The sequence below is a fragment of the Trachypithecus francoisi genome, unplaced genomic scaffold, assembly GCF_009764315.1.
Source record: "Trachypithecus francoisi isolate TF-2019V2 unplaced genomic scaffold, Tfra_2.0 Lachesis_group3, whole genome shotgun sequence".
NCBI classification, from domain to species: Eukaryota; Metazoa; Chordata; class Mammalia; order Primates; family Cercopithecidae; genus Trachypithecus; species Trachypithecus francoisi.
In genome coordinates, this window is record NW_022681468.1 from 26,154,766 (window position 1) to 26,173,743 (window position 18,978).

The 18,978-nt window shown below is 38.3% G+C and overlaps 2 protein-coding genes across 3 annotated transcripts in view; one reads left to right on the forward strand and one right to left on the reverse strand.

Moving 5' to 3' along the window:
• The window catches only part of TSHR (thyroid stimulating hormone receptor), a 171,947-nt gene extending 160,037 nt beyond the window's left edge, over positions 1 to 11,910 (reverse strand). For both annotated transcript variants that reach the window (XM_033187246.1, XM_033187247.1), the window contains exon 1: positions 11,431 to 11,910. In XM_033187246.1, coding sequence (XP_033043137.1) covers positions 11,431 to 11,600 — 170 coding nt within the window. In that variant the 5' untranslated portion in view covers positions 11,601 to 11,910. The remainder of the gene's footprint in view (positions 1 to 11,430) is intronic.
• The window catches only part of CEP128 (centrosomal protein 128), a 488,113-nt gene continuing 471,547 nt past the window's right edge, over positions 2,413 to 18,978 (forward strand). The window contains exons 1-2 of the mRNA XM_033187243.1: positions 2,413 to 2,507; positions 5,655 to 5,790. The gene's annotated coding sequence lies outside the window, so the exon portion shown is untranslated. The remainder of the gene's footprint in view (positions 2,508 to 5,654; positions 5,791 to 18,978) is intronic.

The following is an 18,978-nucleotide window of genomic DNA, read 5'->3' on the forward strand; positions in this document are numbered from 1 at the left end:
AGAGCCTATCATGGGACAGGCTAAGTGTGAGCCATAAAGAAAGTAATCACCATAATAATATATTCAGAAGAAAAACCATCACATTCAAAGGTGTTGCAGGCTGAAAGAGTGAGGATTGTGATCAACTCACTATTCCCATGGAGGCTATATGGGTAAACAGCAAACTGCTCTCATAAATGCAGAATGTTGGCAAACTGACAAACTGTATCTGCCACCCAGAAGGGATGCCGAGGGCAGTCACACTCCAAGAGCAGTGTTCCTTGCAATTAGGCACGTCTGAAGCCTGTTAGTAACAATATGAACCTGTGATCAATTACGCAGCCGACCAATGGTTACCTCCTCCTCCCTGCTCTTGCTACCCAATAAATACGAAGGGCTGTGGAAGCTCAAGGGCTGCCTTTGCTCACTAGAAGCAGAGATCTCTCTTCTTCCCCTGGACCCGTCCTTTAAAACAGTTTCTTTGGTCTTACATTTTCATTTCTATGTTCCTTCCTTTGTTTAGTCTCATAATGACCGTCTCAAGTAGTAACAGTAGTAACTGTGGTAATGACGGTCTCAAGTAGTAACAGTAGTAACTGTGGTAATGACGGTCTCAAGTAGTAACAGTAGTAACTGTCGTAATGATGGTCTCAAGTAGTAACTAACTGTGCCAGCTTGCCACACAAAGGTCAGGCGATTTTCATTTATTGCTAAAATATATCTGTTAGGGTTGTTTGTAATAGAATAAAAAGATTGAGTCATAGTGAGTACACTTACAAAATGCCAAATTATTCCAAAGCAGAATTTCTTAACTTGTGAGGGGTCAAGGACACCTTTGAAGATCTAAGGAAAGTTATAGAGTCTCAGAAATGCACTGATGGGGCCAAATTTTCACATAACCACAGATTCCTAAGAGCACAACCACGAACTCCTAAGAGGCCCATGAACTTTTGTCTAATAAACCTTAGTCTGAAGGGTAACAAACACACTTTGTACAACCAGGAAACACTGAAATAACCAGATAGATCAATTCAACTTAAATTTCTCAGCTCTGGACAAAAAGCAACAACTACTCTAGTAAATTGACTGATAAATTTAGACAAAACTAATTCATTTAACAATATGTTTTATGCATTATGAATTTTCTATGCTTACTACTTCATCAGAGGAGATCTAAGAAAATAGACTTAGGGCCCAGGATAGCTAGTTTGTTCACAAAGATGAAAATAACTGGACATTCTGGATGTAGGTGTCTGATATCATGTCTGAATGGGCTTGGCCTCATCAAAACTGACCTGATAGTTGAGGCTGGACTTTTAAACACACATAATGTTGCCTCCCAAAAACATCTTCTCTGGCCTGTTGTGCCTGGCATGTTGGGTCTTCAAGTCACCCCTTCGGGTCAAGATATGCAAATTCAAAAGGATGTTACCAGGAAGGCAGAAAAATACTTCAGGAAGGTATATATGAAGCTGCATGAAAAACAGTTATATAACAGAAAATAATTCGTAATTTTCTTGGTAAAAATTATTTGTGATTTTTTGGTAGTTACAAAACAAAACAAAAACAAACAAACAAACACAACAACTGGAGAGTTCAAAGGAAAGCCCTGCTTGTTCTGGAATGCTTCTAGGTGCCCCAGCTATCATAGGGAACTCTTCTCCTTTCCTCTTCCCTAGGAGTACTACATTTGGAAAGCTTAGGAAGCATTGGTAAAACTAATATTCCTTGAAGGTGGCTGTTCAGAGTAATGTCTTTAACATGGTTTTAGTAACGTAAGCATAGGGCCAGACAAGCAGTCAAAGAAGGGGAACTCCATCAGATGTCATTTCAGTATCTAAAAAACAAACATCCCAGATAATGAGGAAAAATATAAGTGCAGAATTCCATCTATCCTAACATAGCAATAAAACTCAAGGACTTTTTGAAAAAGAATCATAAAAGGGTGTGAGGGATCCAATGGAATGACACTAAAGTGCCTTGAGGGCCATTCACTTATTCATTCATTCATTCCTCTATTAGACAAATATTTATTGACTACCTATTAAATACCAAGCTCTTTCTGGGCACTTGGAGTTCATAAACTGAACAAAATAGACAAATGACAATAAAACAAAATAAAAAGTTTCCTTTTTACTCAAGTGGGGAAATACATAAAGACTCTTGTGGAGAAAGACATAAATAAAAAATAAAAGTAAATTATGTAGTATATTAGAAGGTGACAAGTGCTATGGGATAATTTTGGTTTGAAAGCAGGAGTGTTCTATTTTAAATAAAGTGATTAGGAGAGGCTTAATTGAGAATATAACAATTAAACAAAAACTTGAAGGAGGTGAGGAAATTAGCCACGCAGATGTCTGGGAAAAAACAATGTTCCAGCCAGAGGGAGGAATCAAATATGAGAAGCCTGACACGTGTTAGACCAGCAAAGGGGGTGAAATGAAAGCCGAATTACCGAGGGAGAGCAATAAGAAATAGCATCAGAAAAATAATGACGATCTGGATCAAGTAGGGCCTTTGGGGTCACGGTAAGGACTTTTTTTTTTACTTTGAGATAACCAGGAGAGTTCCGAGTAGCGGTAGGACATGACCTGATATACATTTTTACCGATCTGTCTGGTTGCTGTGTGAAGAATAGATTGTTGAGAACAAAAGTGAGAGCAGATCAGCTAATAGGCTCCTGCTGTAAGCCAGAAAGAAAGGCATTTCAGGTGTCTTCAGAGAGCCAAAGAGTTACAAATCTTAACTGAAAGAGTGAAGGAGCTTTGCTACTATCTACGTGGGGCTTGCAGATTTTGAGGTGGTACTGAGAGACCAGACTCTTTTTTTTTTTTTTTTTTGAGACAGAGCCTTGCTCTTTCACCCAGGCTGGAGTGCAGTGGCGCAATCTTGGCTCACTGCAACCACGGCCTCCTGGGTTCAAGCGATGTTCCTCCTTCAGCCTCCTGAGTAGCTGGGACTACAGGTGCCTGCCACCATGCCCGGCTAAATTTCGGATTTTTAGTGGAGACGGGGTTTCACCATGTTAGCCCGGATGGTCTCGATCTCCTGACCTCAAGATCTGCCTGCCTCGGTCTCCCAAAGTGCTGAGATTACAGGTGTGAGCCACTGTGCCCGGCTGAGACCAACCCTCTTTTAAGTGGGTTGCTACAATTATCTACAATCACACCTACGGCAATGAAACACAAGGCTGAGCATGTCCCACAGGCCTCTGGACTTCGTGGTCTAATGGGAAGATCTATTAATATTAGTAATTTAGCCCCCAAATTGGGACACCTTTGAGAGTGAAAGGAATGCTATTAACTACACTTGAATGACAGATTTAATGGGGTTCAAGACATTCTATCCCCAAATATGACACCTTGGTATTTGAGAAAACAGCAGAAGCAGAAGGTCTCTCTCACTTTTTCCCGCCCTTCTCCCCTGAATCAGGTGGTAAAACAATTCTCTGGTCTTCCTCTAAAGTAGGAAGACCCTCATTTCAGAGGGGGCTCTTCCTACACCAGAAGAAAAGGAATGAAGACACAGAGACAACAAGATGAATTTGAACAAATAAGACTTGCTAAGATCCACCCCACTGACCACAGTTTATTACCATTCGATCATATCCTTTTGTCCTGCAATCTGTATGACTGTCCATAGAAACACATAGTTTTCTCTGTTCCTTTGGGTCTTTATTACTGAAGGATCCCATGTCATGTAAAACTTAATTGTTTACTGTTTTTTCTTGTCAATCTGTTTTTTGTTGTTGTTGTGGGGTCTCAGCCATGCACCATGTGATGGGTAAAGAAAAGATACTTTCTGCCCTACAGGTGTAAGAGGAGGGTCCATTTGGATAGGGCAACCCTAATATATGGAACCTGGAAACCAGTGGATGTTTCCATAAGGAACCTAGAGTTCATTAGGGGATGAAGATGAATTTATTAAATTAATAAACGTTTTTTAGCTTGGGAAAATTTAGAGTTAACAATAGAAATGAGAATCTAAATCAGACCCATAGTTTTAATGTATTTGTGTTGAGTTTCAGAATAATCAATATACATTTGGTATTTTGAGTATTTGTATTAACAGAAGTTGTTGACCTAGTTGGGATATCTAATAAATTGGTCTTGCTATTCCAATTTAAAATGTATAATTGAGTAATTTATTTTGACTTGTGATTTAAGTTGAAAAGGAAATTAGAGATTTTAATAAGTTTACCTGTATAGTACTCACTGGGAGGCGGTAACTTTTCTATAATTTTATATGTATTACTGGGGAAAAATGTGTTTAAATGAAAAGCTGTGTATTGACTAGAGTACATCCTTCCAAGTTTCTCAGTTTGATTCTATGGAAATTATTTTACACCTTTCTAGATTGTAGATAATTGTAGCAACACAAAACAATTTTGTCTACGGATTGTAAATTCTGTCCCGTATGGAAGAGCTTCTATGAACTTCCCTCCCCGACTGGGGAAGAAGCTAGTTTGGCCTTCCTCTGCATAGTCACTCTGATATTCCTAATCTATAAATATGTCTAGCTTGTGGGCTATCCTTTAAACCAGTTGTAATATCTTACCAGGTTCTTCATTATGGTGGGTTGAAGCATCCCCCAAAATTCATATCTGCCTGAAACCACAGAATGTGCGTTTACTTGTAAATACGATCTTTGTAGATGTAATGAATTAAGTTGAGGCCATAGCGAATGAGTGTGGGCCTAAAACCAATAACTGGAATGATGCAGGGAATGCCATGGATTGCCAGCAGTAACCAGCCCCTAGGAAGAACCAGAAAGGATTTGTCCCAGGAGTCTTCAGAGGAAGCATGGCCCTGCCAATACCTTGATTTCCAACTTTTAGCTTCCAGAACTGTAAGAGAGTAAATTTCTGTTGTTCTAAGCCACCCAGTTTGTGGTACTTTGTTATGGCAACCTTAGGCAACTCATATACACTCATCTGTGAGTTAATTAAAATCTTTAACATGTGTTCAATTTATAGGTGTATGAGAGTTACAATTTTACCTTTCTTTGAAAATTATCCATTGACAGTATTAACTCATTCATACCACCCAGGAATCTGGTGAGTCAGGGACTATTATTACCTTTTTTTTATAGATGGAGAAACTGAGGCCCAGAGGAACTAAGCAATGTTCCCAAAAGCATATTTAGGAAATAGCAGACCAAGGCATTCAACCCAGAGGATCTCACTTTAGAGCTTGGCTGTCTAAAAACGTAGGATTCTTGGTACTTGTAAAGTTTAATATAACAGATGTTTTCGAATTTTCTAAGGATTGGGAAAGTTTCATCAAGCATTCAAGCACTTTAAAATAAAATACATTAAATTTGTTTTCATTTATTTATTATTTTATTAAACTATATGGGAAATCAGTTATTAAAACATTATTAAATGATAAAATACTTCTCAAAGTAATTGTTATGATTAGATTTCCAAATAAAATAATAACTACATAGAAAACTCAAAAAAGAACTAGGTTTTACATTTATTTCTTTAACAAACCAAATATTAATTTACCAAGCCAGCTACCCCCATTAACTGTTTTTTGTGTGTGTGTGCATAGAAACTACTCCCAAGGACATCAGAATTCACCTCGACCTGTACTGAGTTATGAAGGGAGTAGTAACAAATTTTATTGTCCATTAATATGTTCATCCCAAGTGAATGAATCAAACCCCTTCAGCTTTCAGGTCAGAATTCTTCAAAGCTCTTGGAATACCATGTCTCCACCTTCTACCTGCTCCCCTGAAACTTCTTATACTCAACTCCTACTGGTTCTTCAGGAGGTAGCTCAAAGCCTTCCCTGAACCCCAGTTTAAGTAAGTATCCCTCATCCCTACTAAGAGCACACTCAAGCACACTTACACAATTATAACTCTGTGTACAATTATAACTCTGTGTTTATGTAATTATTTGATTAATATGGAGCTCCCATACTATGCAGGAATGGAAGATCCCTGCAGACAGGGACATGTTGGTGGTGTTCTCCATGAAATCCAGAGTATGACACAGTGTCTGGGATATAGTCAGTCCTTAGTAAAGATTTGGAGAATGAAGGAAATGATGAGCAATGTAGAGTGCATATGGCCCCTCTTCGATGGGGAATTCCCCATCGTGTGGAATATTAGAAGGACCCAGTCCTGCGTCTCCTACTTCAGACACCAAAAGTAGGCAGGTGATCTCCTTCCTCTTCCTACCTACAGCAGCTATGGCTTGCCAGTCAATTACGTGCTCCCATACAGGATACCACTCTCGGGTAGGATATTTAAAGAGACAGGGACGGTTGGGAAATTATTGACAGCAGCACATAGACAGTCTGACAGCTACAAAACTGGAGATGTCCAGTGGCTGTGGTTTCTATATTGCCCATGGAATTGTCCTAAACAGATGACTCACTGTAGCTCCAACATCTTGCCCACCGTAGGCCTTGGCCTATTTTCAAAGCCTGGTCCTACAGTAATTCTGTAAATTACATGTTGTTCTTTCAAAAAATGTTTTTTCTTCCTTAACCTAAACAGAGTGGGTTTTCTATTACTTATCATCAGAAACCTTGACTGATTTAAATATATATATATGAATATATATATCTGTGTATATATATACATATAGATATATAGTTATATTCCTTCTCTCTATATATTCTCTCTCATATATATATGATGAACAAATTTTATTGTCTATTATTATGTTCATCTCAAGTGAATAAATCAAACCCCTTTAACATTCAGGTCAGAATTCTTCACTCCTCTTAGAACACTGTTTCATATGTATGGGAGAGGAGAGAGAGAATGGAAGAGAATAATTCACAGAGCCTGGATATATGAACTGAAGTCACCTTATATGTGTGGGGCTGTGTTTGGGGAGCATGTGAGTGTGGAAGCAGAGGGCTTCTCTTTAGGTTGGAAACAATTGTTATTCAGATTACAACCACTGATTGTGACTAAAACCATTGTGAAATATACAAAACATGCACATTTCCTTAAGTGTGGAACAAAGATGACTTGGAGATACATGAGATTATTTTAGGTGGAGTGCCCACCTGGCATTAAATAACAGTGAATCACACAGTGAGAGAGGAATTCCTTTTTTTATTGTCTCTCCATCCTTTCAATACTACCAAGGACACCATGACAGATTGTTATCTCTTTAATACTTATTAACACTTATTTTGCTTCCTTTTTAACAAAGACAAGGCAGCTGTAAGCTCAGTGTATTCACAGACAATAGTCTGTAGCTAGAATTTAATTATACTTTTGTTTTTGCTGTCTTTAGTTTTCTGGTTACCTCTTATTTGTACCAAGTCATGCTAATTTTCCACTTGTAACCTTTCTAAATAAATTTCAGTTAGAAAAGTGAGTCAACTTAAAAATACTGAGCAAATAACAGCACAGATGGAACACAGGGTACAAATGCCAAAGATGATGAATGATTGTCTTCAGTTTAGTAAACACTGGGAAAGTCCATCAATTAGAGCCACAGATGCAGAATGCAAATGAGTAAAAACAGAACCTGAAAACAACAGCTCCTTCAGAAACATATCTGAAGGCACACAAATGGATAAACCCAAGACCACAGATGGCAGTGGGGTTGGAGAAGGCAGATGTGGCAATTACTGTCATAATGAAACTGAAAGCAGGCAGGTTAAAAGAACATAGTAAGGCATGTCAGCACTTTCTTGAGGAAGAGTCCACACAAATACATAGAGTGGTCCAGAATGGTTGTCAAATCCTTTCTACCTCCTTATTCAGAGAAGGAAGGATCTTCTCATGCACAGGGGCAACAAATGGCAACTTTCTGAGTAAGAGACGGTGATGGGTCAATCTTGTTATCCTTGCTTTTGAGATAATATGATCTATAATTATATGCCAACACTTATATTTTTAATTTTATTCTCTTGCTTCATTTAAGTGTCCTTAAATCAGTAATTTTCAATTGAAGAGAGTTATTTTTTTCAAACTACCTACACATCAAAGATTCTAGAATGTTCCACTGGCAGTGGGGGAAGTAGGCATTCCAGCTCTCCCTCACCTTCCGCTCAGGTAAAGCATCATACCCTTCTGGAGGGGAGGAGTGAGGAAAAGATACAGCCTCACTTCTTCAGTGAGGGCCACAGTCCGTAACTGTCTCCCCTCCATCCATAAGAGCACGGGGCTGGGATATGGATAGTAGGGCAAGAGAGCTGTTTACCTTTCGGAACAATAATCTATGAGTAGAAGATAAGGTTTAGAAAGAGTTGTTTCTCAGTACCATGATAATTTGTAAAATGTCTAAGAAGTGGTTATACAGCATCTTGATGAAGGTTGCAGAAGTAATGCAAATAACTGTATAAGAACAAAATACCTTACATTTTAAACCAGTGTAAGCTCTTCAAAAACTTTAAAAAGAGGTACACTCTGAATAATATAAAACTTGTGAGAGAACATGTCTCAGTGATAGATTCTGTATAATTTAAGTATAAATTAAGTAGATTCCAAAAAGAGGTCACCACCCAGAATGGCTTTCTAATGACAAAAACTTAGTTTATTTCAGCTGGGAATACCTTCTATAACTCAGATCTTTCTTGTCTAGAAAGATCTAGACAAAGATCTAGATCTTTCTTGCCTAGAAAGATCTAGACAAAGATCTAGATCTTTCTTGCCTAGAAAGATCTAGACAAAGATCTAGATCTTTCTTGTCAAGAAAGACTAATTTGATCTTTCTTGTCAAGAAAGACTTAGTCTTTCTTGTCCTCCTTCCCTCTCTTCCACTCTCTCTTTCTTCCTTCCTTTCTTCTTTCCTTTCCCTGCTAACCTCCTGCTTTCTGAGTTCTTGTATCTGACGATTAGCCCCTGAGGTTATCAGTGAGTTTATTGAATGTGACTTGTTTTCAGACTTTTTTCTCCAAAGCCTACGACCATCAAGAGAAAACTGGTATGGTGAGACACACTTTTCATCTGAGAGTGGTGGCTTAAGGGTGCAGGCTCCATAGTTGATGATATGATATTTCAAATCCAGACTTTACCACTTACAAGCTGTGCAACATTGAGCAAATTACTTCATTTTATTTTTCTGTCTCAATGTCCTCATCTATAAAATGAGGATAATAGCATCACCTACTTAATTGGATTTGGTGAGGATTCATTGGGTGACTTCATGCAAAGTGCTGAGAACAGGACCTGCCCCCTCCCCATAAGTAAACACAATATAATTGCTAGCTTTACACGTTTTACTTCTCTTATATGCTTTTCTTCAACAGAAGAGTTCTACCGCCCCCAAAAGATTTAAAAATCATTTTTCTACTGTTGCAGATGGTTGTAGCCATTGTTCAAAGGAGACTACCATATTGTTTTACCCATACTTTTCATCAAGTTTCTCTTTTCCATCTCAGAATAACTTTATTCTTCAGAACATACTCTCCATTAGTCTCAAGGTCAGATCCTCCTTGCCATTGTCTTTAGCCAATTACTTCTTGTGATTCAGTGCCTTCCCTCAGACTATTTTCATCAGCAACATGTCATCACCTAGAAAGCACCTAGTTGAATCTTCTCTTTTACTCAGAAGGAAATTTGGCTCCTTCCAAATCAGTCATCTTACACAATTTCACGGTTAGTAAAGAAGGGCTGAAGAGAATGCTGGTTTCCTGACTCCTGTTCCATTGCTCATTCTCTATACCCGTTCTTTCTCAACTTTTGGTGGAATTTTAAACAGGATGTCTACTAGTTCCTTTTCACTGTCAGAAATTCAAGTCTCTTCAATGACTTGAATTTCTGCCACTGTTAAAGAAATCTCTGAAGAAGTGATGTCTTTGGATTTCTTTCTCTTCAACACACAGTGGACATTCAGAGACCTGGCATATTCATTTGTTCATTTATTCACATAAGCTTTTTTGTGTGTGTGTCTGAGTAGTTCCAGGGTTTCAGGAATTCAGGGTTGAATGACAGTATCTCTATGTTAGAGAAGCTTGTGTTCTGCTTGGGTGGGCATGCAAATAAATAACAAGTTACAAGAAAGCAGACAATGTCTAAGGACTAGGGTTAGGTTCATGCACAGAACGCTTTTGGGAAGTGGGTATAGCTCACCCAGCCTAAAGGTCATGGGTCAGGAGAAGCTTCCTGCAGGGTTGATCCAGAATCTGGATCTGGGAGTAGGCATCAGCCAGGTGAAGAAACGGGGAAAATGTGCTTTAGGCAGAGGGGACAGAATGTGGGAAAAAAGGCAAGGGCAGCTGTGACAGCAGGGACCTTTGGGAAAGCGCCAGAAGTTCTTCTCAGCAGGAGGGGGAAGTTAGAGAAATTAGGAGCAATGAGGTTGGAAAGACTTGACTAGGTCTTGAAAGATCTGGTAGGCTGCACAAAAGAGTCTTATTCTAGAGGTGACAAGCAACCCATGTAGAGGTGTAATCAAGAGGCTATTAAACCTTTTACACATTTTATTCTGTGGTGGCAGCATGGAGAATGACTACCAAACTGTTTGGAGGTTATTGAACTAATTAATTCAGGTGTGCTGAGAAACTATGATATCTCAGAGCACAGAAATACATCTCTGTGCTGAAATATTCATCTACTGTTAAATAATCTTCATGAGCTAAATTATTGAGAAAATCTAGAGGTGCCGTTTTCTCATTTCTTTTCATTTATCAACATTTTCTTTAACAACCTGCACTTCCTTACCTTAACTGGATTTAACCAGCCTAGGTTGTTTTACTATGCTTTCTTTCTGTTCTATTTATAACCAATCAAGAGAGACTTTATTCCCTTGGATTTGTCTACAGTTTCAATGATTACTGATTTAAATTACTGTTAAGAAACAGGTTGTGTGTGCATAATCTTATTTAACATCAGGTTTCTAATTTGGTAACATTTAACATGCAGATAAATGTACTATACTTTTATGAAATTTCATTTCTTTGTACCTCTATCATGCCTATCACAAAGCAGGGTTCTGGACACACTAGTTCACTGGCAGTTCACATTTGAGTAAGTAACTTATAGATATTGTATAGACAGTTCATTTTAAAAAGGGCCCCTGATTAAACTTTTGTCAACAATTTAATGAATCAGAAGAACTGCTAAGATAATCTCCCATCTAGAGAAACAAAAAGGAGAAATACATATTTTTGCAATTTTTATTACTCAAGATAAGATCAAAAAGATCAGTTCCTGAAATGCCATTATCCTTATTAATTCAAATGAGACAGATTCAACCAGGGTTAGGCAAAGTGCAGAATAGCAGCATGTTGGAAAAAACAGCTCTCACTGTCATTGTACATCAAAGTTTTGTAACCTTTTCCTGTGTTAGGAATGAGGATGTCAACAATGATACCTTCCCAAGTGTGGGCGATTAAGTTTTTAGCACACACACACATCTACACACACACACACTACTTCGGGTTGTTCTTGAGCTGCTTTTGTGCACTTCGGGACACCTTTCCAGGTGCCCTTGGTCTCTGGGTCCGACCCTGATCTCTCCCGGGTACTCACAGAGTCTGCGTACTGGGCGGTAAGCTGGGGATGCGTTGAATATCCTTGCAGGTGACTCTGAAGTCCTCCTCCTGATGACACTCGCAGGGTGGAGACGAACACCCCTTTCCGCCCAGGTGTCTGGGCAGGGCGAGCAGCAGCACCAGTTGCAGCAAGTCCGCCGGCCTCATTTTCCACGGGACCCGGGGTTATTTCTCCATCCTCCAAAATCGCCTCATTCTCAGCTCTCTGCACCTCGGGTTAACCCAGGCCAAAGAAGACCCGGGAGCGGGAGGTGGGAAGAGGGAGGGCTCCAAGGGGCTGTGACCTCACCACTGTAGAGGAGGCTGGAGAAGGGGGAAAAGAGGCACTTAAGTGCTCCGCTTCCCTAGGCAACCTCGACCCAAACAAGCCTGCTTGCTTCACTTTCCTTGGCTGGACCCACGCAGTCCGCTCGGTCTGTTCCCTGACACCCAACACCAGTCCTGGCTGTTCCCTCTGTTTTCCAGCCCGCCCCCCTCCCATTAGTTCTCTCCAAAGCCTAGTTTAGATTCCCCCTCCTTTCCTCGTCTTTAAATCCAAGGAGCCACCTTCCCTCGCGAGTAGCCTTCTAGACACCTTGTCTGCCTCGGACCCACTCGCACGCACTCGTTATCCAAAGAAAGTCCCCGCGGAGTGAACTGTCCCCGGGCGGACCAATGTCCTGCCGCACTTCAGCTTCTCCTGGCCAGAGACACCTCTGCTGAGAGTCAGAGACTGGCAGGCAGCCCTGGCCAGCCCGCAGTGCGGCCGAAGCCGTCGTCCTGCACCCCTGGAGGATTCTCGCTGCTACCCAACTCCAGCTGCCACTCTCATGCTGGAGTCGAGTGGCAGCTGCCGCCTCACATTGCAGCCCGCGGCTCCGCGAGGCAGTTCAGTAACTGGACTTTGGGGCCATCTGCTGGGAAGAATCGGGAATGGCAGAAATAGTTCCAGGTTCCCTGAATGGGTCCAGTACGGAAATTCTGGTCGACCTGGGAATTTTATTGAGCCGTATCCCCCCTGGAAGATGGGAAGAAAAATAATACTTACGTGGCATACTCACTATTCTTCGCACAGCAGCCAAAAAGATCATTACAAACATCAATCAGATTGTGCCTATTTCCTTCTTAAACGTCTTCAATCACTTATTCCTCTTGGGATAAAAGGAATCTCACTTCCTTCTATACTGCATAATTCCTTTTACATGAACTTAGTTAGGACAGGAAGGAAAAAGCTGTGGTTATGGAAATCAGAATAAAAAAAAAGTCAAGAAAGATTGACTAGAAAAAGACAGAAGGGAACACACAGGGTTTCCATATCTTAATTAGGCTGGAGGTTAAGTGGATGTATACATTTATCAAAATTCATTAAACTGTATCAGAATAAAGGTTAAGAAAGATTGAATCGAAAAAGACAGAAGGGAACACACAAGGTTTCCATATCTTAATTAGGCCGGAGGTTAGGTGGATGTATACATTTATCAAAATTCATTAAACTGTACACTTAAAATATGTGTATTCCAAATTTTACAGAAGGTTTATTCATAACCACTAAACGAACCAAATGTCTCACGACTAAATAATGGATAAAGAAACTCTGATACCTCCACATTGGAATACTATTCTGCAATAAAAATGAATGAACTGCTGATACAACATGCACAAATCTTTTTTTTCTCTCTCTTTCTTTTCTTTTTTTTTTTTTTTTTTGAGACGGAGTCTTGCTCTGTCCCCCAGGCTGGAGTGCAGTGGCATAATCTCTGTTCACTGCACCCTCCGCTTCCCGAGTTCAAGGGATTCTCCTGCCTCAGCCTCCTGAGTAGCTGGGATTACAGGTATACGTCACCACGCCCGGCTAATTTTTTCGTAATTTTAGTAGACATGGGGTTTCACTTTGTTAGCCAGGATGGTCTCGATCTCCCGACCTCGTGATCCGCCCGCCTCGGCCTCCCAAAGTGCTGGGATTACAGGCTTGAGCCACCGCACCCAGCCTTTTTTTTTTTTTTTTAAATCACCATGGTATTGTTATGGAATAAATCTTATATGCATAATGTTAAGTGAAAGAAGCCAAACTCAAAATATTATGTATTTATATGTAATTATTCCTATTAATGATTCATTTATATAACATTCTCAAAAAGGCAAAACTATGGGAACAGGAAAAAGATCAGTGGTTGCAAAGGCCTGGGATACGGCTGACTACAAATGAACACCAGATAATTTTATGGGTAATAAAACTGTTTTAAATCTTGCTTGTGGTGATGGTTCCATGGTAGTTTGTTAATGTGGTGAATTATAGTGATTGATTTTTGAATGTTAAACCCACCTTGCATTACAGGGATACATCTCACTTGATCATGATCTATTTATCTTTTTTTTTTTTTTAGACGAGCCTCGCCCTGTCGCCCAGGCTGGAGTGCAATGGCATGAATTTGGCTTAACTGCCGCCTCCGCCTCCCGGACTCAAGCGGTTCTCCTGCCTCAGCCTCCCGAGTAGCTGGGATTACAGGCGCCCGCCACCACTCCCGGCTAATTTTTTGAATCTGTAGTAGAGACAGGGTTTCACCATATTGGCCAGGGTGGTCTCGAACTCCTGACCTCGTGATCTGCCCGCCTCCGCCTCCCAAAGTGCTGGGACTACAGGCGTGAGCCACCATGCCTGGCCGTATCATCTTTTCAATATACTCTTTCACTGGATTTGCTAAAATTCTGTTTAAAAGTTTTACACAGAGGTTCACGAGGGATAGTAGTCTGTTATTTTCTTTTCTGTAACTTCTTTGTCAAATTTTGGTATGAGTGCAATTAATTCTTCCATCACAGAATAAGTTGAGAAATATTCCTTCCTCTTTAAATTTCTATAGGAGTTTGTGTAGAACTGATATTATTCATATTATTCCTTTCTTACTTGTTTGGTAGAATTCACCAGTGAAGCTGTTGGAACCTTGCATTTTCCTTACTGGAAGGTTTTTAACTATAAATTCAATTTCTAAACATAGATTTAGGGCTATTCAAGTCGTATAATTCTTCTTGAGGTATCCTGGGCAGTTTGTGTCATATAATGAATTTGTCTATTTCATCTAAATTGTTGAATTTATTGGCATAAGTTTGTTCATAATATTCTCTTATCCTCTTATATTTATATAATCTATTCTAATGTCAACTCTGTCATACCTGATATTGATAATTTGTATCTTCTTTTTCCTCCTAAGTACTTTGTGCAGAGGTTTATCAATTTGATTCATATTCTCAAAGAAGCAAATTTTTGTTTCGTAGATTCTCTATTATTTTTTCATGTTCTATTTCACTGATATATGCTCTGATCTTTATTATGTTATTACTCTGCTTACTTGGGGTTTAATTTGCTCTTCTTTACTTCTTAAGGTGAGGTTTCTTAAGACTGAGGTCACTGATTTGAGGCCATTTTTCTTGTATAATATTGTGTGTGTGTAGTGCTATAGACTTTCACTGTACTACTTTAGAGACATATCACGGGCTTTGATATCTTGTAATTTCATTTTTACTCAGTTTAAAATACTTTTAAATTTTTCTTTTAGATTTCTTCCTAGATTCCTTAGAAGCATGTTATTTAGTTTCCAAATATTTGATGAATTCTCAGATATTCTGTTATTAATTTCTAAATTAAGTCTATTATACACAGGGAAAATAGTTTGTATTACTTGAACACTTTTAAATTTAGTGAGACTCATTTTATGATTCAGAATATGGTCAATCTTGGTAAAATATTCAGTGTGTACTTGAAAAAAATGTGTGATCAGCTTTTGTGGAGTTGTGTGTTCTACAAATGTCATTAGGTTAAGTTGATGATAGTATTGTTTAAGCCTTTTGTATTTTTGCTAATTTTAAAGTCTACTTGTTTTATCAATTGTTGAGATATGGGTACTGAAATTTTTTACTACAATTGGGGATTTGTTTTTTTTTCCCCCTCATTGCATTTCTGTAAGGTTTTTCTTCATGTAATTTGAAGTTCATGTATTTTGAAGTTCTATTATTAGGTAAATACGTGTTTAGGACTATTATTTTCTTGTTCCCTTCATTGTTATTAAATGGCCTTCTTTATACCTTGTGACATCCTTTGCTCTTCAATCTACTTTTCTGTTATTGGTAGAGCCAATCCAGCTTTCTTTTGATCAGCGTTATCATGGTATGCTTTTTTCATACTTTAACCTCTTTGAGTTTTTATATTTAATATGCAGTTCTTATAAACAGCATAGAGTTGAGTCTTGCTTTCAGTCTCACCATCTCTGCCTTTCATTTGGATTGTATAGATCACTTACATTTAATGTCATTATTCACATTAGGTTCAAGTGGATAAATGCTATTAGTTTTCTATTTTCCCCATTGTTATTTGATCCAATTCTCCTTTTATTTTAAACATATGCTTGGATTAATTAAGGAATTTTTATGATTCCATTTTATCTTCTTTGCTAAATCTTAGCTATAACTCTGGTTATTATACTCATTGCTTTAAGGTTTATAGCATCTATATTTAAGTTATCATAGTCTACATTCAGTTGATATTATGCCAATTTATACATGGTTTAAAAGAACCCTTCAGCACTATACTTGTTGAATGCTTTTTTATACTCCATTTCTCCTCTCCTGCCTAACTTTCATGCTTCTGTTGCCATACATTGTACTCACATATAGGTTATAAATCCCATAATACAGTGTTATTATCTTTTAACGGGATTCAAATAATAAGACCATTACCCCTTCTGGTCTTTCTCATTCCTTAGTATTGATCCATATTTTCCACTGCTGTCACTTTCCTTTTGCTTGAATGATATTCATTATTTTTTTTTGTCATACATATCTGCTGGTTATAAATTATTTCAGCTTTTCTGTGTCTGAAAAAGTATTAATTTTGTCTTCTTTTTAAAAAAGGATATAATTGCTGGGTATAGAATCATAGATTGACATTATTTTTAACTTTCACTACTTTAAAAACATTGCTTCATTTTCTTGTTGCTTGCATTGTTTATAAGGACAAATCTCATGTCAAAGTTTTCTTTGCTCCTTTATAATCTGCTTTTTTTTTTTTCTTACTCAGGCTGCTTTTCAGATTTTGTCACTGGTTGAGAGCGATTTGACTGTAATGTGCCTTGATGTACTTTTCTTCAAGTTTCCTGTGCTTGGGGTATTTTGAGATTCTTGGATTTGTGTGTTTATGGTTTTCGTCAAACTTGGAAAAATTTTAGCCCTTGTTTCTCCATTTCTGCATATATGTCTTTTTCGCCTTATCACTTTCCTCTCCTTTGAGAATTCCAATTATTGCACTTATTAGGCTAACTGAAATTGTCTCACAAAGAGAATATTGATGCTTTTCTCAGTAAACAATTATTTTTCTTTTTGTCTTTGATTATGAATAGTTTCTTTTGCTATATCTTCAAATTCAGTATTCTTTTTTGTACTCCCATAATATTTACTTTGCCACTAATCCCATCCCATGTATTTTTTATTTCATAAAATGGATTTCCATCTCCAGAAGTTCAATTTGGGGCTTTTTTTCATATTTTCCACATCTCTTTGTATAATACTTTTTGACTATCTGAAACACAATAATTGCCTTGATATCTATTTTAATTTCCTAGGGCTGCTGTAACAAAGTACCACAAACTTGATGGCTTAAAACAAGATAAATTAATTTGTTCATAGTTCTAGAGGCTAGAAGTCTAAAGTTAAGGTATTGGTGTGGCATAATTCCTCTGAGAGTTTTGTGGGTGGATGTTTCCTTGACTGTTTCTAGCTTCTAGTGATTGCTGGGAATCCTTGACATCCTTTGGATTATATCACTGCAATCTCTCCTCTGTCATCATCAGGCATTCTCTTTGTGTGTCTCTGTGTTCAAATTTCCCTCTTCCTATAAGGACATCAGTCATTGTATTTGGGTCCATGCTAATCCATTATAACCCCAACTTAACTTAAATATTGTTAAAGATGTTATTCCCAAATAAGGTCACATTCACACATACTGGGCATTAGAATTTCAAGATCTCTTTCTGGTGTACAAAACTCAATGTACAACCGTGTCCTTGTTCGATAATTTGAATATATATATATATACACACACACATATATATAATATATATATATATATATATATATGTCAATTCTGGGTCAGTTAGACTGGTTGATTTTTCTCCTGAAAATGGGTTGCATTTTCTGTTTCTTTGCATGCCTGATTTTTGTTTGGATGGCAGATATTGTAAATATTACCCATTTTGGGCACTGGAATTTTTGCATTCATGTAAATATTCTTGAGATTTGTTGTCAGATGTAAATTACTTTGAAAGAATGTGGGATTTGTGGACCTTGGTTTTGAGCTTTATTAGGTGGGACTAGCACAGCATATAATCTAGGGCTAATAATTCTCATTCCCTAGGCAAGACCCTTCTGATTACTGTATGCAGTGTTCTATGAATTATGAGGTATTTCAAATCTGGCTGGTGGGAAGAGTCACTATTCCTGGTCCCCTGTGAGCAACAGACAATTTTACCTCCAATCTTGCTAGTTGCTTTTTTCTCCAGCCTCATTTTTTTCACGTGTGTGTAATGATTAGTACTCTGCTAAATCTTCCATGGAGACCCTCTATAGTTTTCTCTCTACATAGCTCTCTACATCCTGTAGTTTGTCCTGCAAACTCTACCTACCTGCATCTTCCCAAACTCTCAGCTTTGTCTCCCCAATATAAAGAATCCACTGGGCTCTGCCTGGGTTCCCTCACCCTGCACCATGACCTGGAAACTCTCTCAAGGTAGTAAGTTGTGGCAATCATAAGGCTTGTTTTATTTGTTTCCTGTCTTTCAGGGATCATGGTCCTTCTTGGTATGATAACCACTGCCTTGAAAAGCATTGCTTCATATATCTCGCCTGTTTTTTTGGTATAATTCTGGTGGGAGGGTAAATCTGGTCTCTGTTACTCCACCTTTGCTGGGAACAAAAGTGGTATGCTGAAACCCATAATATTTTACATCAAGATTTAGACAGCATGAAATTGGCTTAGTGGCAATTATAATGTAGGCAAAAACTCTTATGCCTACAGTTTCATTTCAGCAAATTGGAACATGCCTTAGGGCTAACCATGTTCTAATAGTCTGCTCAACAAATTGCTCAGCAAATTGCTATGACAATTAATAAGACAATTTTCTTTCTTTAGCATAACCTTTAAAATGGGGCAATTAAACACATGAGATAAGATGATGATCAACCTTTGTGATCAGGTTAAAGAGAAAAGTGCACTCAGGTCCCTTAAACACACACACAAAATCCTTTCAAATGTAATGAATGAGAATGGCTATAGAACACTACTTTTTCCTTCTCATAGAGGAATTATTAGCATGGTTCAAATATTAGAAAGTGGTGTTAGGCAATTTATGCCTCTGTGTGTTTTATCTTTTTTCAAACAGTACCCATTAAAGTGGAGCATTCCATTAGTCTCATTCCAGAACCTCTTTATTGATTAGCTATATTGCTTAACTACAGAAATGTTTTGCAATTTTGGTTTAGTACATTACTAGTGGCTCACTTT